At 37.0% G+C, this 26,922-nt stretch overlaps 1 protein-coding gene across 7 annotated transcripts in view; it reads left to right on the top strand.

Moving 5' to 3' along the window:
- VPS8 (VPS8 subunit of CORVET complex) overlaps positions 1-26,922 on the top strand; it is a 280,256-nt gene that overhangs the window by 4,036 nt on the left and 249,298 nt on the right. For all 7 annotated transcript variants that reach the window (XM_057545206.1, XM_057545205.1, XM_057545207.1 and 4 more), the window contains exons 2-6: positions 5,153-5,403; positions 6,203-6,271; positions 11,914-12,044; positions 22,612-22,705; positions 26,023-26,055. In XM_057545206.1, the coding sequence (XP_057401189.1) occupies positions 5,251-5,403; positions 6,203-6,271; positions 11,914-12,044; positions 22,612-22,705; positions 26,023-26,055 (480 nt within the window). In that variant the 5' untranslated portion in view covers positions 5,153-5,250. The remainder of the gene's footprint in view (positions 1-5,152; positions 5,404-6,202; positions 6,272-11,913; positions 12,045-22,611; positions 22,706-26,022; positions 26,056-26,922) is intronic.

The following is a 26,922-nucleotide window of genomic DNA, read 5'->3' on the forward strand; positions in this document are numbered from 1 at the left end:
AATGTGAAAACTGTCTCATATAGCACTTTTGGGAGGAAGAGAATGTCAGTGAATAAATAGGATCCTGAAACTTGAGAACAGTTGGGAATGTCTGCCAAGGTTAAAAAAACTGGTGGAAGACTTCCTCATTTACCTGGCCTAATATAGGTCACATTCTAGAGTCTTATTCAGTTGGCCAGTGTTGTAATGGGGTCATTGCTGTTTATATGGTACACATCTTTTTTTTTTTTTTTTTTTTTTTAGATGGTCCTTGAATCTTTTATTCATTGGTCGGGAATAATTAAGAGGGAGTAGCCTTGGGAACTGTCGGGATGTCAGATGATCTTTGGTTGGAACTATTAAAGTATTAGTTTATGAACACTCAGAAATGGACAGCATACTGGGTAATCATGATTCTGTGATATGCATTTTCTGTTAGGTTAATCTGATTTCATGTAACCTATTGTGTAGTCTGAAGGTACTCTCTGGCATGGCATCCCCTTAAGAACTGTAAAAACACTAGATCTCAGGATGGTTGGGTGAAAACTAGTTATAGAATTGTATCTTGAGAGGAAATTATCAGTAGTGCGTTTCTTTGTACTGGGATAGAACTTAAGTGATATCTGAAGGCAGTATCCGCGTCGAGTGTGTAATATCAAGCATCATATATTAAGCATTTCATCATTGGTCTGCATATTGGAAGAGTTTGATCAATAAATATTTGGGCAACACCAGGTGACAAGGGAGGGGTTAGTATTTCAGAATGTTGGTGATGTGGCCAGAAACAAATTAATTGAAGTTGTTAGTGTATTTGTCTTCTGTTCCTGCTGTAACAAATTACCACAAATTTACTGGCTCAAAAAAACAGAGATTTATTATTTTACATTTCTGTAGTGCACAAGTCCTGCACTGGTCTTACTAGGCTAAAATCAAACTGTGGCAGGGCTGGGGTCCTTCTGGAGACTCTAGGAGAGAGTCCATTTCCTTGTCTCTTGCAGTTTCTGGAGACTGCCTAAATTACTTGGCTCCTGGCACCCTTCCTATATCTTCAAAGCCTGCAACATAGCATTTCTCTGACCCTGCTTCTGTTGTCACATCTCTTCCTCTGACACTCTCTTCTGCCCCTTTCTTCAACTTTTAAAGACTCTGTGGTTACGTTGGGCCCATCTGGATAATCCAGGATAATCTCCCCAACTCAAGATACTAATTTAATCACATCTACAAAGTTCCTTTTGACGTGTAAGGTAACATCGTCTGGGGATTAGGATGGGCATTGTTGGGTACTATTATTCTGCCTACCACAGGTAGATTCAGGCCCAGCTCAATTTCAGAAGCTGCTCTAGTGAACTCTCCTTCTCAAAAAAAATCTGACCTTTTGATTCAGTAAGTCTATTTGGGTTGGAAAAATTTGCTAACATAAAGAAAGAAATAACTCCTGGTAAGTGACAAAAGAGGAAGTTGATGTACAAAAAGGCATAATTTTAGAATGAGTTAATAGTATAATTAAAAGTTTTTATTAAGTGTCTGTGATGCTCTGCTGGGACCTGTACTAGTCTTAGATGACAAAACCCCTACCATTCAGCTCATGAGGAAACTTCTAATATGGTATCAGAAGTATATCCTTCTGGTAAGGTAGCCTTCTGATATGCTTAGCCGTGGCTAGACTTTTACAAAAGTACCAGATCTTGTTTCAGGGTCTTTAACTTTAGAAGAATTTGGAAATCTTGAGGAAATTTTAAATTTATTGAAAACCTAAACTGTGTCCAGGCATTATTCTAAGTGCTTTACAGTCATTATATCATTTATTCTTCACAGTAACTCTGCAAAATAGGTAGTTGCATTCCTAAGAGTCAGGACTCTAATTGTAAGTGACCCCCACCTCCCCCCTCCGAAAAAAAGAAGAATTGGGAGAGTATGTTGGCTTATGTAGCCAAAATGCCAGAAAGCTGTGGCCGGAGCTAACATCATAAAAGACTGGAACCTGGAGCCTGAATGATATCAGGACACTCGTTCCTCCTCTTCTCCGCTTCTATTTATAGATTGCTTTCATTCTTGCTAGAGAATTTGTACCTAGAGTGTAAATTCTGCTGATAGAGGCAGATCTCCAGTGACAGATGCATAGTAGATGTTTAGTTGATACGTGTTGAATAAATGACCTCCTTTTCTGCAGAACAGGATGGGGTGGAGGGTGGGGAATATTGTTCAGCCTTATTATTCATTGTTTAAAGAACAGTGGAAATGGCTCTTCCTTACCAGTTCCATTTTAGTGAATCCTGGTGAAGGACCCTGGCTATATTGTGCAATCTCTGTTACTAGGGGCTTTTTGATTGGCAGCCTCTACAAGAACCACATGGTTTGAAGGAGGCTTTCCCAGAACAAGCGGTGATGCTCTGGGCAAACAGCACAAATGGCCACAATATTTCATCTTACAGATGTAGAAATAGAGGGGCTCAGAAAGGGTAGACAAATTGACCAAGGTCATAGATAGGAATTGGTAAACCCCGATTCAAATATGGTTTTAATTGACTCTTCGGTTTATGTTCTTTCCAGTTTGCCGCCACATCACACTAACAGGAGCTCGGTGAAGTGAAGGTTGGAAATGAAGTAGGGTAGCATGGCAGGATGATGTTATTTTTTCAGAGAATGCTTGATTTCTTGAAACTTCTTCAGTGCGGTGTTGGTGTTCACAGATGCTGAGCTATTCTGAGAACCTTTCATTAACTCCAGATAGAAGATATAAAAAGAACCAGGAAAAACTTGTTTTCCTTTCTGAGTTATTTTGGGGACACAAATGTGAAGAATGAAACATTTTAGGTTATTGAATCATTTAAAGTTTTTGTTCTTGTTATGTGGTCTTTTCCACTATTTAAAAAAATGTGTAAGGATAAAACTTTACTCAGGAAACACTGAATGTGAATTTGTGCATGCTTGCAAACATTCCTTGACTAATTGAAATCATTTTTGCTAAGTGGTACAAATAAGAGTGAACTTTATTAAGAAGTAATTTGTCATGAGCCAATTCAGTCTTCTTTGAAGAAGGGTTTGTAAACGCTAATATTGCTCCTGCCTTTGGCTCATTGCAAAAGGAGAAGTACATTTAGTACCCGAGATTGGAAAGATGCTTTCAAATGTTGCCAGTTACAGAGTGCCCTCAGTTATGTCTTCTAGGAATGTAGTTGATAGCATGTGTTTGTAGGACAGAGCGTTAGTCTGTCTTCTGCAACATGTGAAAGGAATTAGTCTGTTTGGTAATGTACCAAATGTACTAGCTAGAAAAGTTGGTTTCATCTCTTGAAAAATCAGTCTTCATGAGTCTGCATGTCTTTCTTATGCATAGTAGATATTCATTTTTTAAAATATGATAAAAAGAAATATTGAAGGAAGTGAAATTCATTTTAAGTGTACTAAAAAAATGAGCCTAATCAGATAAAATTGTTAGTGAGTTTTGGGCATGTTATTTTATTTTTTAACTTATTATTTTTTTTAAATGTTCCTTAAACTCACCAGCATACAGATGTGAGCAGGCACTCTTCCCACACTCACATTGTATCATGAGTGCATGTTTTTTTTTTTTTTAATAAATTTATTTATTTTAGGCTGCGTTGGGCCTTCGTTGCAGGTGGGCTTTCTCTAGTTGTGGCGAGCGGGGGCTACTCTTCATCACGGTGCACGTGCTTCTCATTGCGGTGGCTTCTCTTGTTGTGAAGCACAGGCCCTAGAGCGCATGGGCTTCAGCAGTTGTGGCACGTGGGCTCAGTAGTTGTGGCTCGCGGGCTCTAGAGCACAGGCTCAGTAGTTGTGGCGCACGGGCTTAATTGCTCCGCAGCATGTGGGATCTTCCTGGACCAGGGCTCGAACCCACGTCCCCTGCATTGGCAGGCGGATTCTTAACCTCTGCGCCACCAGGGAAGTCCCTGGGCATGTTATTTTAAAAAGAACAATAACAACAACTAATTCTCAACTCCCTTTAAAAAAATTAATTCTTTCAGTGGCTCGGAGGTTGTCAGCCTTTTTTTCTGCCTTCACTTCAGTAAGGAATAAGAGTAAGAGAAGTTCGTTTGGTGGGGAAGTTTGGTGGTGGTGGTGATTATGCCCTCTGTGGGCAGTATGTAGTTTGAAAAAGCTTTCTACTGAGAATTACTGCTAGTTGTTGGGTACTGTGGAAAACACCTAGTCTAGAAAACAAAATGACCTTTGTTTTTATTATCATCATTACTATGGCATTGTTTCTATTTTCATATGTTTGCTTCTTTATTCTAAACAGGAAGAGCTAAGTGATGGACTTTTTAAAGTTTGGTTACTTGTAGCCTAATTATAACACAAACTAAAAACATTTAAGGGCAGATTTAATCGTTAAACTTACAATTTTTTTCCCCAAAAATATTTTTAGTTTTCTAGAAATTTTGCAGACAGCTGTTTTCTAGACAGCTTTTTAAGTAAACCAGATTATCTCTTTCTTTTTGATATGGTATTATATCATTTAGAGCTGTGAAAAATACAAAAAAATTGCATACATTTTTTTCTTTAGTATTTCAGTTTTCCCTGAAAATGTCTGTTTGTCTTTAACTAGCCTTCTTTCCAGAACTCTCTAGTCAGCTGTAGAATTATTTTATCCTGGCATCATTGTTGTCTCCCCTAATAGATCTGAACCTTTAGATTTGCTAGTGTCCTGTTAAGTGACTAGCTATCCATTCTGTGCCCTCTGTGTCTGCACTAAGTTCCCTTAGAGGTCTATGGCCTTGTATGGATGACAGTGACAAAACTGGACTATATGCTTATCTTCAAGGAGAACTGGAGCTATGCTCGGGTTTGGGAATGTGAAGAAGGGGTTAATTGCAGCTTTTGGCACCAGTTACCCTCTTGTTCTTAGGTACATAAATCTAGTTGGTACCAGGTCTAGTGGCTGAGCTTGCCCCAAGTCTGTCACTATCACCAGACTTAGGACTTCGGGTGGTGGACCACTTCCTAGCCTCCTGAGTCAGATGTTCCTCCTTTGTGCTCCCATAGAAACCCTCCCTGCATGTCATAGCCCATACCCTAGGATTGATTTCTGTTTGCCTGTAGTCAGATGATTGAGTGAAGAATCAGTTTCCACAGAAGTCGGACCCAGTAAGTCTTTGGAATGTCCAGTTGAGGAAATCTAAATGATAAATATTTTTTCTTTTTTGAAAAGAGATCATCATTCAGTTCATCATGATCTGAGCCCCAAAAACAGAACAAAACAAACAAAAACTTGCTTGGATTGACCAAATACAGTTATTAAAAGTAAACATGGACAATGAACCAGACCATGAAAATGTGGAACAGAGCCTCTGTGCCAAGACTACTGATGAAGAACTGAATAAGTCTTTCAATCTGGAAGCTTCACTTTCAAAATTCTCCTACATAGATCTGGACAAGGAACTGGAGTTCAAAAATGATCTGGTAAAAATTCAGCTTTTGTCAGGTTTGATGTTTAACCAAAATGTTGGTTAGAGTGTAGTTTATGATCTAAAGACTCTAAATATATCATTTTTTGCATAGATTAATAGGCATCTATATACAGTTTTATGCGATAATATTACTCTTCATTTGTATACCTCATTACAGTTTATGAAACACTTTAATACATCTTCTCATTTGAGCTTCACAACACTGATACTCCATTTTGTGGGGGAAGAAACTGAAGTGCAGCTATGTTGAATGATGTCTCAATATCATAGAGCTAGTGGTAGGTTTAGAATTCTTGTGCAGTGATTTTTTTCCTCATTGGTTTGATATTAATAGGTTTTTGTGGCCATGAGACTATTTAATGACAAGTTGTTTGACCTAATCATCCACCACCATAATTTATGAAATACTAAGAAGTGCAGAGTCAGACCTTTGTGTATTGCTTATGGCTTATGTCTAAACTTAGAAAATTAGGGCTTGTCATAAGAAATGCTGTTTTGTCTTGTTTAAGAAAGCAGATGCCAAAGCCCTTCAACAGAAGCTTTCTGGAAAGGGCTGTCAGGATGGTGGCATCAGTGCATATTTGTCCTTGATAATCACTGAATATGCGGATAGTCTGTAGTCTTTTGACCTGACCCTTTCTATCATAGATTATTGAGTTGGCTGTCTGTGTGAAGAGTTTGGTGGTATGTTTGTCTCTTAATTGATAATGGTTCTAATCAATTAAAACGCCCTCACAGTTATAAGAGGGAAAGCATTATTATGTGAGCATTAATTTCTTTTCTCTATTTAGATTGATGATAAGGAGTTTGATATTCCTCAAGTTGATACTCCTCCAACACTGGAAAGCATACTAAATGAAGTAAGTATATACTAATGATCGCTATCATGTTATGGCATTGATTTGAATACTTCTGGGTTATAGTGTATGTCTCTAGACCTGCATTGTCGAATATGGGAGCCAATAGTCACATGTGACAATTTAAATTTAAATTGATTACAGTTAAATAAAAATTAAAACTTCATTTACTCAGTTATACAGGGCACACTTCAAGTGCTCAATTGTCACATGTGGCTAGTGGCTACTGTAGTGAACAGCATAGATACAGAATATTTCCATTATTGCAAAAAGTTCTGTTGGACATGCTGATCTAGGTTGTGAGCTTCTCAAGGGCAGAAGCTATGTCTTGTTCATCTCTGTGCCCAGTACAATGCCTCATACTTGGTAGATTAAAGAAATGTTTTAGTAAGTGAGTTGAAATACTAAATTCATGACACTTTTGAGATTTGTGTTATGTTTTGATAATGTTATCTCTACCAGTGATATTCAAATAGCTCGTCCTCTGATACAAAAGAGCATCTGCAGCCTTGTAATGCACTTCATCACTGTTCTATATAAAGAAAATGAAGCCTCCATAGTTTATCTTGTGAATACCATCTCTATTAAAAAGGTTTTTAGAGTTATGAAATGATGTTCCTGTCTGAATTAGCAGATCATAAAGGCTTTATAAAGGAACTCTGTGAAAGTACATGTTGGTGAAGTGTGCCAGTTTTTTTGTACCCTGCATCTGCTGACAATTCTTCAACTCAGTCTTCTTGATCTTTTAAAAACTTGCTTAAGACTCCCACTGGAGGCTTTAGCTTCTAATTTGAGAAAGGTTTTTTAAAATCTATTTCAGATACATAGTTGTGTTTTCTAAAAGATAATGATTCAAAGCTTCCTCAATAGAAATGCCCACTGACCCCATAGGTCTGAGTGGGTTGGGCCCTGGTCTTTATTACTTCTTTATCTATACTTGCAAACTACTTTCTCAGTGAATTGTATCTTTTATTTTTCTTTTATTTCTTTTTTTAAAAATATCAGCTTGATGTCGCTGTTTCTTTGAATGTATTTTAACTTCAGAAATGTTATGTATGATCTGTGTTAATAAGACTTAAGCGTTTTTAATTTTGACAAAGAAGGCTTTGGTCAATGAAAGAATATCCTGTTACAGTGATATTTATTTATTGCTTCCTAGTATAGAGGAAATCTTTCATTTAGCGATGAAGAGATTAATTTTAGTCAGTTTGGATAACATGGTCTTAATCACATATTATTTCAGTTACTAAGTGAGGAATAAAAATAATCTTAGAGGACTGTGTACAAAGCCCTATTTGTACATCTTTATATAATAATGGCAAAGAAAATAATGCTCATGAATGAGACTGTAGTTCATAATGAAGGAAAACTGTCTTTGCAATATTTACTTACCTACTAGTAACAGTAAGTATAGTCATTAGTGGTTTACTGAGACGATAATACTGTTATCATCCTCAATAGTAATTTGGGTGCCTTGTGTATTTGGGTCATAGTGTTAGATGCTGGGATTATAAAGTGCTGCATGACAGTCTCTGACTTTGAGAGAGAAATAGGACTGGAAACTGGCCAGCTTTCACACCACCAGGGAGCGAGGCAAGGGAATAAGTGAAAGTAAAAATAATTTAAGTTGTAGAATGTTATGAAGAGAAAAAGGGGGAAGAAGTATTAAAGAAAATGATTTTAAGAAAGAAAAAAAAGACAGAAGTAGAAAGTGTAAATAAATAAGCACTTACTCCAGGATATGTGGGTGCATATATTCTATGAAGTTCATTAATATCAACCTGAAGAGGTGCTAGGAAGAAGTGGACATCCAAGATATTTTACAGAAAGTTAGAGATGGCTGAGACATCCTAAATCTCAGAATTTAGGGCATGAAATAATGTTACTAGGCCTTGTCATCCTTTGAAACTATGCTACTTCTGAGGTTTTTAATTTTGAAATTTTGTTCTCTAATCCTAACAGTCCTCCCCCTACCCCCACGTTCTCTTACCTCCATTAAACCTGCTCCTTGACCTCCTCAGGACCAAGTCTCTTGATCCTTCTTAGTCTCCCAGTCTCTGAGAGTAGCCCTGGCTTCACTTCAGTTCTACTGTTGGATTGTGCAGCCAGAAATTTCTTTTGAACTTTTAATTGAGGTACAACATACATATAGAAAAAGTGCACAGGTCGTAAGTGTACTGCTTGGTGAATTTTCACAAACAGAATGCTCTGTGTAACCAGAGTCCAGATGAAGAAATAAAACATTACTAGCACCCCAGAAGCTCCTCTTGTGCTCCTTCAGTACCCAACCAGGATAATCACTATCCTGACTTCTACCGGCATTGACTGCCTTGGCTGCTTTGAACTTCATATAAATGGAATTGTACAGTATGTGCTTTTGTGCATCTGACTTATTTCCCTCAATATTGTGTTTTTAGATTTATTCATATTTTTGCTGCATGCAATTGTTCATCCATTCCCATTGTTGTATAAAACTCTTTATGTTATATACCATTATTTATTCATTCAACTGTTTATGGGCAGTTTTATAGTTTCTGGTTTCTGGCTGCTATGAAAAGTGCTGCTGTGAATATTCTTATTCATATCTTTAGATATATACACACACGTGTACACATACATGCACACGCACTCACACACATATTTCTGTTGGGTATGTACCTAAGAGTAGAATTGCTAGGTCATCAGGTATGGGCATGTTCGGCTTTGGTTGATACTGCCACAGGTTTCTCAAAGTGGTTGTGATAATATATACTTCCTACAGCAATATATGGAAGTTCTGGTTACCATATCCTCATCAACTTTTGAATTTTTCTCTCTTTGTCACTTTAGCCATTCATACTTGTAGGTGTGTAGTGGTATCACATCATAGTTTTAATCTGAATTTTCCGGAAGACTGATGAAATTGGGTACCTTCATATGTTCTGGCCATTTGGATATCTCTTTTGTGAATTGCTTTTTCATGTCTTTTGCCCACTTTCCTACTGAATTGATTTTTTAAAAACTTATTTATAAGAGTTCTTTATATTTGATGGATATAAGCTTTTTATTAGATATATGTATTGCAAATATCTTCTTCCATTCTGTGGGTTACTTTTTCACTATCTTAATGGTGTCTTTTGATGAGCAGAAGTTCTTAGCAGTAGTTCAGCTTATTAAATTTTTCCGTTATGATTAGTTTTTTTGGTGCGTCCAGTTGAAGAAAATTTTCCAAAGTCATGGTGATGCTATCTTATTTTGTTTTAAAATCTTTATTGTTCTGCCTTTCACATTAGATCTGAAATTTTTGTGTGTGTTGGTGTGCGGTATGAGGCAGCAGCACTTACTGAGCACCATTCTTTTCTGAGGTGTCACTTCTGTTTTAAATCAGGTGATCATATATGTGTGGGTGCGATTTCATGGGTCTTTCTATACTTGCCCCAATAGCACACTCTAATGTCTGAACCTTTATAATAGGTCTTGATATCTAGCAGTTTCAAATCTTCCAGCTTTGTTGTTGTTCTTCAAGATTGCCTTGCTTATTCTTGGTCTTTTTCATTTCCACGTAAGTTTGAGAATCACTTTACTAGTTTACACACACACGCGCATACACCCCAGCTGAAGTTTGATAGGCTTGTGTAGATTTTACACGTCAATTTGTGAGAATTGATATCTCTACTGTGTAGCTAGTAATTTTAAATTCAGCCTTATTGATACCCTCAATTCTCTTCCTCATTTCCACCCCCCCCCCCCCCCCACTTATCCTGTAAGCCCTCAACCCTGGCTTAATTTAGCTAATCTGTTTTCTTTAATTATGTCTCTGCGCTGCTTAAGAAAATCAGATAAGATACTGATTGACTCTCTTGCTTAAGACCTTGGTGCTGCAGTTCTTATTTATGAATTGTTTCTGTTACCTTTCCCTATGGTAGTCCTTCCATTCTTGTACAGCTCTCAAGTAACACAGTAGCTCCTTGCTAACCCTCATCCTGTTCTTAGCAATCTTGTGTGTGGAGATATCTGAAAAACAGTCAGAAATATGGCCTAAACCGCAAGAGAAATGTTGGTACTAAAGATACAGACTTTGGAGTCATTAGCGTGACATCATACTTGAAACTATAAGTATGGATTAGCTTGTTCATATAGGAAGTGTGTGAAGTAGGAAGAGACAAGAATATAATCCTGGGGAACAATATCACCTAAAGGTTGGGCTGAGGACAAGTAGAGAACATGACTGATAGAAGAGGCCACATAAGATGGAGGAGTAGCAAAGAGATGTATTGGAAACCAAGGGAAGAGAAAGTTTCAAGAAGTGGGGCATGGCCAGTAGTGTTAAGTGATGCGTGCAGGACAAGAGCATGCTAATGGAAAATAGGCTGGTGGATTTGACTGGTAACTTCAGCAAGAATAGTAGTCAGTAGCTGGTAATGGGTGGAGAAGATGGAGGTAATGAGTATGGACTGCTCCGCTCTCTTAAGAATATGAATGGAAATGATAAGGCAGAAGGTAGTCCGGCTGAAAGAGAAGGTACGATCAGAACTTTTTTCTTTAATGTCTGTTGCCCAGAATCAGCTTGTTCAAAGCTAAACTCATTCTGCTTTATCTGCTATTCTTTTTGCTTTCTTATCTCAGTTAGTAGTATCACCTTTTGCTAGTTGCTCAAGCTGGAAACCTTGGAATCTTCTTTGACTACTTTCTTAACCGCCCCCCCCAGCCCCCCAAAACACACTGTTTAAATGGTAACCAGGAATTTTGGATTTTACCTCAGTAATGTCTCTTTCCTTATTCCTTCTCTTGACCCCTTCTGCTGCATTCCTAGACTGAACTCTCCTCTCTTTCCTTGACATTGCAATAGCCATCTTGCTGGTTCTTATTAGTCTCCCTGCCTGTCTCCCCCTCTACCCCCATCCATCTTCATACTGCCCCATTTATCTTTCTAAAGCATGTTTCCCATCATGTGTACATTTTTTAAAGATCTCAGTTGCCTTCCCACTGCCTATTATATATAGTACATTAATTTATTAAGTAAATGGGTACTGATTATGTGTCAGGCATTGTACCAGGCACTAGGGTTACAGTGGTGGACATATAGGGCCCTCCTGTCACCTAGCTTAATGGAATATAGACTTTTACAATTTGGATCCCACTTATCTTTCTAGGATCACCTCTAACTCCTACTCAAATACTCCACTCATTTAGACTACTTCCTTTTTCATGGGCAAAATTCATATTTTGAAATCACTGTGTTTGCACATGCTGTTTCCAACCCAGAATGCCTTTCATCTGTCTGCTTGTCATATTTCTTAAGGTAAACTATCTATAGTCAGGTGGTATTTATTTTCTTCAATTAGCCATTGGCTGTTAGTTAACTAGTAAAGCATCTATACCGGTTTGAATTTTAAGAAATATTTGGCAACTAACAATAATCTGCATAACTGCTCCTACTTCTTCCAGCTACAAGAAAGAAATTTTTGGAGTGAACTCTTTGTAGGGAGAGATAACTAGAGTTGAAATTTAATTCTGTACTATGCCTCTCTGGTCAACAACAATGCGTGGAAAAGGGGTGAAAAACAGAATAAGTATATGAGTGTTTTGGAGAAACCCATTAACGCCTGTTTGACTTATAGAGTATTTGGAATTTTGAATTTATTTATCATGTTTTTCTAATTTAGACTGATGATGAAGATGATTCTTTTGTTCTTGAAGATCCTACATTGTTAAATATTGATACTATTGATTCTCACTCCTATGATACTTCGTCTGTGGCAAGCTCAGATAGTGGCGACAGGACCAACTTAAAAAGGTAAATATCCTTTTATTTTTTTCTTCTTTTTTTTAAATTGAAATATAGTTGATTTACAATGTTGTGTTAATTTCTGCTGTACAGCAAAGTGACTCAGTTATACATATATATACGTTCTTTTTCATATTCTTTTCCATTATGGTTTATCCCAGGATATTGAATATAGTTCCCTGTGCTCTACAGTAGGACCTGTTTATCCATTCTATATGGAATAGTTTCCATCTACTAACCCCAAACTCCCAGTTCATTCCCTGCCCCCGCCAAGCAACCACAAGTCTGTTCTCTAGGTCTGTGAGTCTCTTTCTGTTTCATAGATAGGTTCATTTGTGCCATATTTTAGATTCCACATAAAGGTGATATCATATGGTATTTGTCCTTCTCTTTCTGACTTACTTAGTATTGATAATCTCTGGTTACACCCATGTTGCTGCAAATGGCATTATTTCGTTCTTTTTTATGGCTGAGTAGTATTCCATTGTATATATGTACCACATCTTCTTTATCCATTCATCTGTTGATGAACATTTAGGTTGTTTCCATGTCTTGGCTATTGTGAATAGTGCTGCTATGAACATAGGGGTGCATATATCTTTTTGAATTATAATTTTGTTCAGATATATGCCCAGGAGTGGGATTGCTGGATCATATGGTAATTCTGTTTTTAGTTTTCTGAGGAACCTCCATACTGTTTTCCATAGTGGCTGCACCAGCTTACATTCCCACTAACAGTGTAGGAGGGTTCCCTTTTCTCCATACCCTCTCCAGTATTTGTTATTTGTAGACTTTTTAATGATGGCCATTCTGACCAGTGCAGGTTGGTATCTCATTGTGGTTTTGACTTGCATTTCTCTAATAATTAACAATGTTGAGCATCTTTTCATGTGCCTACTGGCCATCTTTATGTCTTCTTTGGAGAAATGTCTATTTAGGTCTTCCGCCCATTTTTCAATTGGGTTGTTTGGTTTTTTGTTGTTGTGTTGTATGAGCTGTTTGTATATTTTGGAAATTAAGCCCTTGTTGAGTGCATCATTTGCAAATATTTTCTCCCATTCTTTTCATTTTGTTTATGGTTTCCTTTGCTGTGCAAAAGCTTGTAAGTTTGATTAGGTCCCATTTGTTTACTTTTGTTTTTATTTCTGTTGCCTTGGGAGACTGACCTAAGAAAACACTGGTATGATTTATGTCAGAGAATGTTTTGCCTATATTCTCTTCTAGGAGTTTTATGTTGTCATGTCTTATGTTTAAGTCTTTAAGCCATTTTGAGTTTATTTTTGTGCATGATGAGAGGATGTGTTCTAACTTTGTTGATTTACATGCACCTGTCCAACTTTGTCAGCACCAATAGCTGAAGAGACTGTCTTTTTCCTGTTTTATATTCTTGCCTCCTTTGTCGAAGATTAATTGACTGTAGGTGTGTGGGTTTATTTCTGGGCTCTCTGGTTAAGCATTCATTTAAATCACACTTGGATACAGTATGGCCTGCTGAAGCTCTGCATAGGAAGTAGAAGGCCCACTCAGGTGGAAATAAAATGCTTGCTAGACCCTGAATATTTAGGCACTGTTGAGGGGAGAGGATAAAAAGGTGGATGACATGACGACTGTCTTCTGTACACCCAGTAGGAAGCTAAAATAATAACCAGGGACTCCCAGAAGCAGGAGAGCCCTTAGAGGGTGCACACATCACACCTGGTACAGTGTCTGTGGTGGAAATGTGGGGCTTGGTTTACCTCACCACCTTTGTGTTCCCTCACTCCTCTCTCCACCACCTTCCTCCTGCTCTCTAAGGACAGCTCCAGTGTTTCTTCATTCCCTTGAAATGGGTTCAGAGGAGAGTCACAAAGATGATTAAAGATTTGGGAAAAGGACTTCTAACCTTATATAACTTCATTTTGGCTGCTTTTCACCTTCCAAGTTCTTGGAGAGCACATGAAAAGGAAAGAGAAGTGGAGAAAGCATAATGTAAATACTTTATTGAATTCATGTGTAACTTTAATGTTGATAAGTTGTTGTTGTATTTTTCCTCAGCTTCTTAAATTTTGCCTGTGTCAGTGCTGTCTTCTTTAGGTTGTCAACTCTTGTGGGATAGGGGCCGTGGCTGGATATATTAACCTGTTCATCACTTTCTTCTACAAATAAATAACTTAAATTTTTTCAGCTTTATTGAGATATAATTGACATGCAGTACTGTGTAGATTTAAGGTATACAATGTGATTCTTTCTTTTTTTAATTTTTGAATTTTATTTTATTTTTTTATACTGCAGGTTCTTGTTAGTCATCAGTTTTATGCACATCAGTGTATACTTGTCAATCTCAATCGCCCAATTCATCACACCCCCCCCCACCCCCCGCTGCTTTCCCCCCTTGGTGTCCATATGTTTGTTCTCTACATCTGTGTCTCAATTTCTGCCCTGCAAACCAGTTCATCTGTACCATTTTTCTAGGCTCCACATATATGCGTTAATATACGGTATTTGTTTTTCTCTTTCCGGCTTACTTCACTCTGTATGACAGTCTCTAGATCCATCCACGTCTCAACAAATGATCCAATTTCATTCCTTTTTATGGCTGAGTAATATTCCATTGTATATATGCACCACATCTTCTTTATCCATTCATCTGTCGATGTGCATTTAGGTTGTTTCCATGACCTGGCTATTGTAAATAGTGCTGCAGTGAACATTGGGGTGCATGTGTCTTTTTGAATTATGGTTTTCTCAGGGTATATGCACAGTAGTGGGATTGCTGGATCATATGGTAGTTCTATTTTTGGTTTTTTAAGGAACCTCCATATTGTTCTCCATACTGGCTGTATCAATTTACATTCCCACCAGCAGTGCAAGAGGGTTCCCTTTTCTCCACACCCTCTCCAGCATTTGTTGTTTGTAGATTTTCTGATGATGCCCATTCTAACTGGTGTGAGGTGATACTTCATTGTAGTTTTGATTTGCATTTCTCTGATAATTAGTGATGTTGAGCAGCTTTTCATGTGCTTCTTGGCCATCTGTAGGTTTTCTTTGGAGAAATGTCTATTTAGGTCTTCTGCCCATTTTTGGATTGGGTTGTTTGTTTTTTTAATATTGAACTGCATGAGCTGTTTATATATTTTGGAGATTCATCCTTTGTTAGTTGCTTCATTTGCAAATATTTTCTCCCATTCTGAGGGTTGTCTTTTCGTCTTATGGTTTCCTTTACTGTGCAAAAGCTTTGAAGTTTCATTAGGTCCCATTTGTTTATTTTTGTTTTTATTTCCATTACTCTAGGAGGTGGATCAAAAAAGATCTTGCTGTGATTTATGTCAAAGAGTGTTCTTCCTATGTTTTCCTCTGAGAGTTTTACAGTGTCTGGTCTTACATTTAGGTCTCTAATCCATTTTGAGTTTATTTTTCTGTATGGTGTTAGGCAGTGTTCTAATTTCATTCTTTTATATGTAGCTGTCCAGTTTTCCCAGCACCACTTATTGAAGAGACTGTTTTTTCTCCATTGTATATCCTTTCCTCCTTTGTCATAGATTAGTTGACCATAGGGGCATGGGTTTATCTCTGGGCTTTCTGTCTTGTTCCATTGATCTGTGTTTCTGTTTTTGTGCCAGTACCATATTGTCTTGATTACTGTAGTTTTGTAGTATAGTCTGAAGTCAGAGAGTCTGAATCCTCCTGCTCCATTTTTTTCCCTCAAGACTGCTTTGGCTATTCAGGGTCTTTTGTGTCTCCATACAAATTTTAAGATTTTTTGTTCTAGTTCTGTAAAAAATGGCATTGGTAATTTGATAGAGATTGCATTGAATCTGTAGATTGCTTTGGGTAGTATAGTCATTTTCACAATATTGATTCTTCCAATCCAAGAACATGGTATATCTCTCCACCTGTTGGTATCATCTTTAATTTCTTTCATCAGTGTCTTATAGTTTTCTGCATACAGGTCTTTTGTCTCCCTAGGTAGGTTTATTCCTAGATGTTTTATTCTTTTCGTTGCAATGGTAAATGGGAGTGTTTCCTTAATTTCTCTTTCAGATTATTCATCATTAGTGTATAGGAATGCAAGAGATTTCTGTGCATCAATTTTGTATCCTGCAGCTTTACCAAATTCATTGATTAGCTCTATAGTTTTCTGGTGGCAGTTTTAGGATTCTCTATGTATAGTATCATGTCATCTGCAAACAGTGACAGTTTAACGTCTTCTTTTCCAATTTGTATTCCTTTTATTTCTTTTTCTTCTCTGATTGCCGTGGCTAGGACTTCAAAAACTATGTTGAGTACTAGTGGCGGGAGTGGACATCCTTGTCTCGTTTCTGATCTTAGAGGAAATGCTTTCAGTTTTTCACCATTGAGAATGATGTTTGCTGTGGGTTTGTCGTATATGGCCTTTATTATGTTGAGGTAGGTTCCCTCTATGCCCACTTTCTGGAGAGTTTTTATCATAAATGGGTGTTGAATTTTGTCAAAAGCTTTTTCTGCATCTATTGAGATGATCATATCGTTTTTCTGCTTCAATTTATTAATATGGTGTATCACATTGATTGATTTGCATATATTGAAGAATCCTTGCATCCCTGGGATAAATCCCACTTGATCATGGTGTATGATCCTTTTAATGTGTTGTTGGATTCTCTTTGCTAGTATTTTGTTGAGGATTTTTGCATCTGTATTCATCAGTGATATTGGTCTGTGATTTTCTTTTTTTGCAGTATCTTTGTCTGGTTTTGGTATCAGGGTGATGGTGGCCTCATAGAATGAGTTTGGGAGTGTTCCTTCCTCTGCAATTTTTTGGAAGAGTTTGAGAAGGATGGGTGTTAGCTCTTCCCTAAATGTTTGATAGAATTCACCTGTGAAGCCATCTGGTCATGGACTTTTGTCTCTTGGAAGATTTTTAATCACAGTTTCAATTTCATTACTTGTGATTGGTCTGTTCATATTTTCTATTTCTTCCTGGTTCAGCCTTGGATGGTTATACCTTTCTAAGAATGTGTCCATTTTTCCAGGTTGTCCATTTTATTGGCCTAGAGTTGCTTGTAGTAGTCTCTTAGGATGCTTTGTATTTCTGCAGTGTCTGTTGTAACTTCTTTTTCATTTCTAATTTTATTGATTTGAGTCCTCTCCCTCTTTTTCTTGATGAGTCTGGCTAATGGTTTATCAATTTTGTTTATCTTCTCAAAGAACCAGCTTTTAGTGTTATTGATCTTTGCTATTGTTTTCTTTGTTTCTATTTCATTTATTTCTGCTCTGATCTTTATGATTTCTTTCCTTCTGCTAACTTTGGGTTTTGTTTGTTCTTCTTTCTCTAGTTCCTTTAGGTGTAAGGTTAGATTGTTTATTTGAGATTTTTCTTGTTTCTTGAGGTAAGCTTGTATAGCTATAAACTTCCCTTTTAGAACTGCTTTTGCTGCATCCCATAGGTTTTGGATCGTCGTGTTTTCATTGTCATTTGTTTCTAAGTATTTTTTGATTTCCTCTTAGATTTCTTCAGTGATCTCTTGGTTATTTAGTAATGTATTGTTTAGCCTCCATGTGTTTGTGTTTTTTACGTTTTTTTCCCTGTAATTCATTTCTAATCTCATAGCGTTGTGGTCAGAAAAGATGCTTGATATGATTTCAGTTTTCTTAAATTTACTGAGGCTTGATTTGTGACCCAAGATGTGATCTATCCTGGAGAATGTTCTGTGCGTGCTTGAGAAGAAAGTGTAATCTGCTGTTTTTGGATGGAATGTCCTGTAAATATCAATTAAATCTATCTGGTCTATTGTGTCATTTAAAGCTTCTGTTTCCTTATTTATTTTCCTTTTGGATGATCTGTCCATTGGTGTAAGTGAGGTGTTAAAGTCCCCCACTATTATTGTGTTACTGTTGATTTCCTCTTTTATAGCTGTTAGCAGTTGCCTTATGTATTGAGGTGCTCCTATGTTGGGTGCATATATATTTATAATTGTTATATCTTCTTCTTGGATTGATCCCCTGATCACTGTGTAGTGTCCTTCCTTGTCTCTTGTAACATTCTTTATTTTAAAGTCTATTTTATCTGATATGAGTATTGCTACTCCAGCTTTCTTTTGATTTCCATTTGCATGGAATATCTTTTTCCATCCCCGCATTTTCAGTCTGAATGTGTCCCTGCGTCTGAAGTGGGTCTCTTGTAGACAGCATATATATGGGTCTTGTTTTTGTATCCATTCAGCAAGCCTGTGTCTTTTGGTTGGAGCATTTAATCCATTCACGTTTAAGGTAATTATTGATATGTATGTTCCTATGACCATTTTCTTAATTGTTTTGGGTTTGTTTTTGTATGGCCTTTTCTTCTCTTGTGTTTCCCACTTAGAGAAGTTCCTTTAGCATTTGTTGTAGAGCTGGTTTGGTGGTGCTGAATTCTCTTCGCTTTTTGCTTGTCTGTAAAGCTTTTGATTTCTCCATCAATTCTGAATGAGATCCTTGCCAGGTAGAGTAATCTTGGTTGTAGGTTCTTCCCTTTCATCACTTTAAGTATATCATGCCACTCCCTTCTGGCTTGTAGAGTTTCTGCTGAGAAATCAGCTGTTAACCTTATGGGAGTTCCCTTGTATGTTATTTGTCGTTTTTCCCTTGCTGCTTTTAATAATTTTTCTTTGTCTTTAATTTTTGCCAATTTGATTACTGTGTGTCTTGGCATTTTTCTCCTTGGGTTTATCCTGTATGGGACTCTCTGCACTTCCTGGACTTGGGTGGCTATTTCCTTTCCCATGTGCATGAAGCTTTTGACTATAATCTCTTCAAATATTTTCTCAGGTCCTTTCTCTCTCTCTTCTCCTTCTGGGACCCCTATAATGCGAATGTTGTTGCGTTTAATGTTGTCCCAGAGGTCTCTTAGGCTGTCTTCATTTCTTTTCATTCTTTTTTCTTTATTCTGTTTCACAGCAGTGAATTCCACCATTCTGTCTTCCAGGTCACTTATCTGTTCTTCTGCCTCAGATATTCTGCTATTGATTCCTTCTAGTGTAGTTTTCATTTCAGTTATTGTATTGTTCATCTCTGTTTGTTTGTTCTTTAATTCCTCTAGATCTTTGTTAAACATTTCTTGCATCTTCTCGATCTTTGCCTCCATTCTTTTTCCGAGGCCCTGGATCATCTTCACTGTCATTATTCTGAATTCTTTTTCTGGAAGGTTGCCTATCTCCACTTCATTTAGTTGTTTTTCTGGGATTTTATCTTGTTCCTTCATCTGGTACATAGGCCTCTGCCTTTTCATCTTGTCTGTCTTTCTGTGAATGTGGTTTTTGTTCCACAGGCTGCAGGATTGTAATTCTTCTTGCTTCTGCTGTTAGCCCTTTGCGTGATTCTTTGATATATGTATATTTTGTGAAATGATTACCACAGAAGGGTTACTTATCACCTCACATAATTAGCCTGTTTTTTTTTTTTTTCAGTGAGAACATCTAAGATCTATTCTCTTAGCAACTTTCAAGTATATAACACAGTGTTGTTATAGTCACCATGCTGTGTATTAGATCCTCAGAACTTACTCATATTAAAACTGGAAGTTTATACCCTTTGACCAGCATCTCTGTATTTCCCCCTGCCCCTGGATGTCACTATTTTAGTCTCTGTTTCTGTGAGTTTGGCTTTTTAAAATTCCACTATAAGTGAGATCATACAGTATTTGTCTTGCTCTGTCTGACTTATTTCTTGTAGCATAATGCCCTCAAGGTCCATCAATGTTGTCACAAATGGCAGGATTTCCTTCTTTCTCATGGCTGAATAATATTCCATTTTCTGTGTGTGTGTATGTATGTGAATACACATCTGTATCTATTCATCTGTAGATGGACATTTAACTTAGGTTGTTTCCGTATCTTGGCTGTTTTGAATAATGCTGCAATGAACATAAGAGTGCAGATATCTCTTTGAGTTAGTGATTTTGTTTCCTTTGAATATACAACCCAGAAGCGGAATTGCTGGATCACATGGTAGTTCTAGTTTTAATTTTTTGAGAGACCTCCATGCTGTTTTCCATAGTGACTGCACCAGTTTACATTCCCACCAACAGTGTCTGGGGATTCCTTTTTCTCTGCATCCTCACAAATGCTTATCTTTTGTTTTTTTGATAATAGCCATACTAATGGATATGAGATGATATCTCGTGGTTTTCATATGCATTTCCCTGATAATTAGTGATGTTGAACACCTTTTCATGTACCTGTTGGCCATCTGTATGTGTTCCTTGGAAAGATGCCTGTTTAGGTCCTCTGCCCATTTTTTTACTCAGATTGTTTTTTGCTCTTGAGTTATAAGAGTTCTTTATATATTTTGGTTATTCACCCCTTATGGGGTTAATGGTTTGCAGATATTTTTTCGTATTCCATAGGTTGCCTCTTCATTTTTTGATTGTTTCTTTAGCTGTGCAGAAGCTTTTTAGTTTGATGTAGTCCCATTTATATATATTTATATATTTTATATGTATATCTGCTTTTGTTGCTTGTGTTTTCGGTGTCATACATAACCAAAAAATTGCTGCCAGTACCATTGTCAAGGAGGTTTTTCCCTTTGTTTTTTTCTAAGAGTTTTGTGGTTTCAGGTCATATGTTTAAGTATTTAATCTGTTTAATCTTTGTGAGTGGTATAAGGTAGGGGTACAGTTTCATTATTCTGCATGTGATTACCCAATTTTCCTAGCACCATTTATTGGAGAGAATATTCTTTCCTCATTGAGTGTTCTTGGCTCCTTTGTCAGATATTAGTTGACAGTATATGCGGTGGTTATTTCTGGGCTCTCTATTTTGTTTGTTGATCTATGTGTCTTTGTTAATGCCAGTACCATCCTGTTTTGATTACTGTAGCTTGAAATAGAGTTTGAAATCAGGAAGTGTGATGCCTCCAGCTTTGGTCTTCTTTCTCAAGGTTACTTTGACTGATTTGGATCAGTTGTGTTTCTATAAACTAACAATGAAATATATAAAAAAGTAATAAAAATCTCATTTACAGTGGCATCAAAAGCAATAAAGTACTTAGGAATAAGTTTAGGAACAAGGAGGTGAAAGAGCTGTACACAGAAAATTATGAGAATTGATGAATGAAATTAAAAAACACAAATGGAAAGATAGCCCATGTTCATGGATTAATTAAAATGTTCATACTACCCATAGCCATGTATAGATTCAGTGCAATCCCTATCAAAATCTCAATAACATTTTTCACAGAAAAAACAATCCTAAAATTTGTATGGAACCATTATAACGTAAATGTTTTGGATGATTTGGTCACTACCTGCTTAAAAGCTGTGGTGTCTTCTTTTTGCCTACATAGTAATGTCAGAACTGCTTTGCATGGCATCAGTCTGAACCCTGCTTACCATTTTGACATAATTTCTGAGCACTCCCACTCCTGTCCTCCTGGTCCATGCCTTTTGTGTACTCACATTCCCCACACACTGTGCACCATTACATTTTCATATTTTTTTTTTTTTTTTTTTTTTTTTTTTTTAAGATTTCTTTATTGACTGATTGATTGCTATGTTGGGTCTTCGTTTTTGTGCTATGGCTTTCTCCAGTTGTGGCAAGTGGGGGCCACTCTTCATCGCGGTGCGCGGGCCTCTCACTATTGTGGCCTCTCTTGTTGCGGAGCACAGGCTCCAGACGCGCAGGCTCAGTAGTTGTGGCTCACGGGCCTAGTTGCTCCGCGGCATGTGGGATCTTCCCAGACCAGGGCTCGAACCCGTGTTTCCTGCATTAGCAGGCAGATTCTCAACCACTGCGCCACCAGGGAAGCCCCATTTTCATATTTTTGCTTGTGCTTTTTTGTTGTCTGACAGACTCCTAGTTATCTGTCAAGGCCAGCTCAGATACCTTTTCTTTTCTATAGCTGTCCCTAACAGCTCCCTAATAAACAGGATTAAACTCTTCATTTCGTTTCTATAGTGCTTTATTTATTTTTCTTTTCTAACATTTATCCTTTAATTTAAGAGTGAGTTACTCATTAGTCCCTCTAGCTAGGATATGAGGTCCTTGAGAGTAGAAACTTTGACCTTATTTTTGTATCCCCAGAACATACTTTTAGTCACATAGAGCAGGTGTTCAATGTTTGTTAAAAGTTTAAAAATTATTTTTTGTACAGTGATGAGTAGGTTAAGTGAAAGAAGCATCAGAGAATGCGTAATGAGTAGGGCATTTGAGGCAGTTGGTTGGAGAATGAGAGGGTCGTTATAGACAACAGGAGGGCAAGAAAGGTGGCAAAGGTGGAAGGCAGGTAGAGGTAATGTAGACATGTGAGCAGGGGTGCTCTCTAGGCAACCTTCTGATGAGTAGCAGAACCTCTTGCTGTATTTCTTAAGGTGGGCAAGGAACAGGTTGAATCAGTGAAAAGGAAATGGTGGCATTATTCATTTTCCTGCTTGTGCTTCTCTGAGGTTCAGGGTGGATTCAGTACATTTTAACGTGAGACTGTTAGACTTTATACAAACTCTTTGCAAACCAGAGCTAAAAAAGTAATACAGTGTTTTATCCTTTTCTCGTTTTTATTTTTTCTTCTTTCAAAGTTTTAAAGACCCTGCCTTTTCAATTTTTTTCCCCAATTCTTAAATGTTTTCCTTTTTTTTTTTCTTTTTAAGAAAGAAGAAATTACCTGATTCTTTTTCACTCCATGGATCAGTTATGCGACATTCACTTTTGAAGGGAATTTCTGCCCAAATAGTGTCTGCAGCTGTAAGTATTTTGTTCTCTTCCCCCAGCTTTATAACCTGCAATGGCATAATGAAGTAGGAATGAGCATAAAACAAAGCACAGCACTTCTCTTGGCCCGAGGCTTAAGAAAAATAGAATCTGGCTTTCATGGGTTTTGTGTGATTATTTTTGACTCATAAGACATAGCTACACATCTTGACATAGAAATTAGTGCAGCCATGAAATAAAGGTCTGCCCAGAGTCTCGGGTGTGCCTAAATGAAATATGGCAGCAAGCCTAAAAGAAACACTATCTGCTTTTTCTTTAAATTCCTTTTCAGTTTAGTTGCCATCTTGTGTATTTGGTTGAGGTAGAGTGCTTGTTTTTTTTAGTCTTTTCATATGGAGAAATGATTGATCAGAATCTTTTACAACTGAGTGATTTTTTTATAATTCACAGAAGTCTTTTCATGTACCTTATTTCATATACTCTTACAACTTTTAAAGTAGGGAAAGCCATATCCTATTTTACAAATGAGAAGACAGGCTCAGAGAGGTGACATTAACTTGTCTTACATCACTGGGTTAGGAGATAGCAGAGCAGTTACTCAAAATTGGGGTTTTTGGTTCCAAGTCTAGTGCTTCTTTGTTGTGAAATGAGGGTGGTATTGGTGAATGTGGCCAGTGTATAATAGCTGGAACAGAATATCTGTGTCGTTTTTGAAAATGATTTAGAGTACTGTGTTAAGTGCAGAAATATTTAATAGTCCATCAAGACAATAGATGCTGATTCTGGTATGTTTTATCAAATTTTCCTTTGGCCTCAAGGCCTGTAGTTTTACACAGTCTTTCAGTTTTGGTTTTCTGAATTCAGTATATAGATTCTGTAAATAATAATAGTAATAGTAATGATGATGATGACAGATTCATACCCCAGGAACTTTGATATGTTTTTATGTTCTTTTCCTGGAGTTTAATTGGTATTTTGCATATTCAGTTTGGACAAAGGTTTTATTTTTCACAAGGGTAAGAGATTGATACAGAAGTGGCATCATGACACCATAACCACATTGTAATTTTCAGGTTTATTAGGGAAAGCTCTTATTGCAGAAACCAAACCAAACGAAACGCAAAAAACACACGCAAAAACCTCCCAAAAAACAACAACCAAAAAACCCCCCAAAGAAACAATAAAAAAGAAAGAAAGAAAAAGTGTTCTCTGAGGGCAGTTGGTATACCCTGACCCAGCTCATATATCATGAAGTCAATTTAAATAGAGAGATAGTCAAGCAATGGAGGAAACCTGGGCAATTGTCCTTCCTTTTGTAGGTGGAGAGTAGCTCATATTTGCTAGAATGGGAACCACCTGTTGAGGATTACATTTCCATGACGTTTTCTGAATTTAATCCTTATGTAGGTGATGAAATTCATTCCTTTCAAAATCAAGATGAACCAGAACAGTCATTTGACCCACCTGTGCAGTTTTAAAAATATTTTGAATAATGGAGACTGAACTAAAACTCAGACATTGAACAATGATTAGATAAATCTGTTATTTAAAAGGGTTTCTCCTTTCTCTTGAAGAGGAGGGAAAAATTGTAATAAATCCCAGAGTGTTTGCATTCTGTTCTTATTTCATTGCCATGGCTGAGCTCCTTTGGTATGTTAAAATGAAAACTGCTTTTCTTGTGACAGTCTTCATACTCTGCTTTCCTAATTTTGGATTACCAGCTCAATTTAAATTGTATGCTTTTCTGTGATGGTTGGTTTATTAACATGTAAAGCTAGTTATATTTTGGGGTATCTCTCCTGAATGGCTGTTCAGTAATGCTTTCAGCCATGTGGATAGTGATGTTATTAGGGCTGCCTAGGGCGTTGATCATCATGGCCTTGTAGTCTGTGCCTGGAGAACACTTAGGAGAGATGAAACTTTTGGAGTTGTGAACCTCATTGTTTAATTTTGGAATCCTCCTCAAAGTAATATGACATGTGACTATATTTAAAATTGATTCAAATTAATTTTAAAGGATATTTATCATTTTATGATCACCTAAGATAACAGGGATACCTTAGCATAGTGTTTTTGCAAAATGTGTCCATTGTATAGGAACCTCCTAGGGTACTTATGAAAATACAGATTCCTGGGCACCATCCCAGACCTACTGAATTGGAATCTAGTTCTAGCAGTGTAGCTAGGGATTTGCATTTTAACGGATATCCCAGGTGATTCTAATGCACCGTGGCTTTTGAGAATCACTATCCTAAGATGCCGTAACACCAGCACTGAAATTCTATTCATATATCCTCTAAATTGCTTCCCACATCTGTGGGTTTTAGCTTTGAAAGTTAGCTGACTTCCAATTGCATTTTTCAGGTTCCATTTTGAATATAGTTTATGTTCTTCATCTGCTGGCTCATTCTTTTTCCCTGTCCAGGGCACAAATCAATCATTTATCAAATATTTGTTGCGTGTTTCTTTATTGTTCAGCATTATGTTAGGCATCCTTTACACACACACATCCACACAAAGTTGAGTATATCCTACTATCCAGAACGTTGTACATAGCAGCGTTGGTGATTGTTCTTCCTCATAGTTCCATGCCCTGGTCTAAGTTTTTTAAGTTAGTTCCTGGGAAGCTCTGTAAAGTTGGATATAATAGATTCTGCCTTCTGAGAGATTATAATAATGAATTGAGCACATTGACAGGGACAGACAGAAAAGAAATACAGAAGTGATCCAAAGAGCCTGGTCTGGGAATGGAAACCCCGAGTTTTAGACATAGTCTACCACTTCCTGAATAATTGTGGGAAAGTCAATTTAAGCTCTTTGAAACTTAATCTGAATCTTAAGAATCTTAATCTGTTTTCTTAATCTGGAAAATCAGAATAATACTACTTGTTTGATCCATCTCTCCTGGTTTGAGTATCAAATAATGTGATAAATGCCTTTGAAAGCTCTTTGCTACTACAGTTCTAATCATTGAAAGCCCTTGTTATTATTTAAAGCTACAGAAGTACCAAATATTAGTAGACACCCTTACATTTATAGGATACTTTACATTTAATTTGATCCTCAGGCCAACTCATTCTATTGAAAATAGAATCTCTTTCCTCTCTCTTTTCCTTTACATTTTCATTTATAATCCGTACCTTTCCTGAAACAGTAAAAGAAAACAGTCTACTCTTGTGCTCTTTATATTTTGTTGGTATATACAACTTTTGTAGTTTCTCTTATTTGGGGGCAAAAATGACGGTTCTACCTCTTGTCTGAATTGTATATGTAAAGAGAGGGCCTTATACCATTTTCTGCTTAAAAATGGGAATGTCTTTTCAAATACTTCTTTTTAAAATTTTATTTAGGACAAAGTAGATGCTGGCTTGCCTACAGCAATTGTAAGTATACTTTAAATAATCCTTTAAAGGTAAGCTTTCCATTTGATCAGGTTTTCTTAGATTTATTCTTCCGATATTCAAAGTTATTACATAAATTTTGTGATAATTAATTCATGTCATTTACTGCCAGTAATCAGGTTTAAAATTTGTCCGTGTTGAATGTTCTTGTTCTTTCTAGTGTATTGTTACTTTTTAGTTTTCTTTTTTTGTTTTGTTTTTTTGAGAAAAATAATGATTAGCCTTTTCCCAATTTATTTGTATGTGGTACTACCCTGCCCAAGTATATTTGCTCCTTCTGTGACTTGGCCTCGCTTTGGTTATAGGGAGTGGAAAACAGTGTTTGGTAAAATCACTTTGTGGTAAATAGTACACTTAACAGCTCTGAACTCCATTGCCAAGCCTGCCAAATAGTAAATCTGTGGAGTGATTATAGAGAACTGGGGGATATTGAAAGCACTCTAGTGCCCTCTTTTCTATTTTCAACTATTTCCAGCTGCCTCCTGTAGCTTTCTTATTAGATAGTCAATTGGTGAGGAAGTGGGCTGGGTTTTGAGTATTTCTGGTGCCTTTTGGCTCCTGTGAATAAACTGGAGAAGGGCTTTCTTGTCCCTTTCCCACACCTCATAGGAGGCTCTTGGTTGGGTAGCATAAGTGCCTCTTACTGTGTGTGGACCCCTGAATTGTTCAAAAAATTGCTTTAGAGGAAGTTAAGTGGCATGTTTTTGCCTATAATGTTGAACATATGATATTTTGTTACCCTTAGAGTAAATTTAGAGGGATTCCCAGAAATAAGATGTTCTGAGTTTCATTTCCCGTTTTGCCTCCTAGATGAAATTTTCCTTATTTATAATAGTTGGTATGTTATCT

Source organism: Balaenoptera acutorostrata, chromosome 4 (assembly GCF_949987535.1).
Source record: "Balaenoptera acutorostrata chromosome 4, mBalAcu1.1, whole genome shotgun sequence".
Taxonomy (NCBI): Eukaryota; Metazoa; Chordata; class Mammalia; order Artiodactyla; family Balaenopteridae; genus Balaenoptera; species Balaenoptera acutorostrata.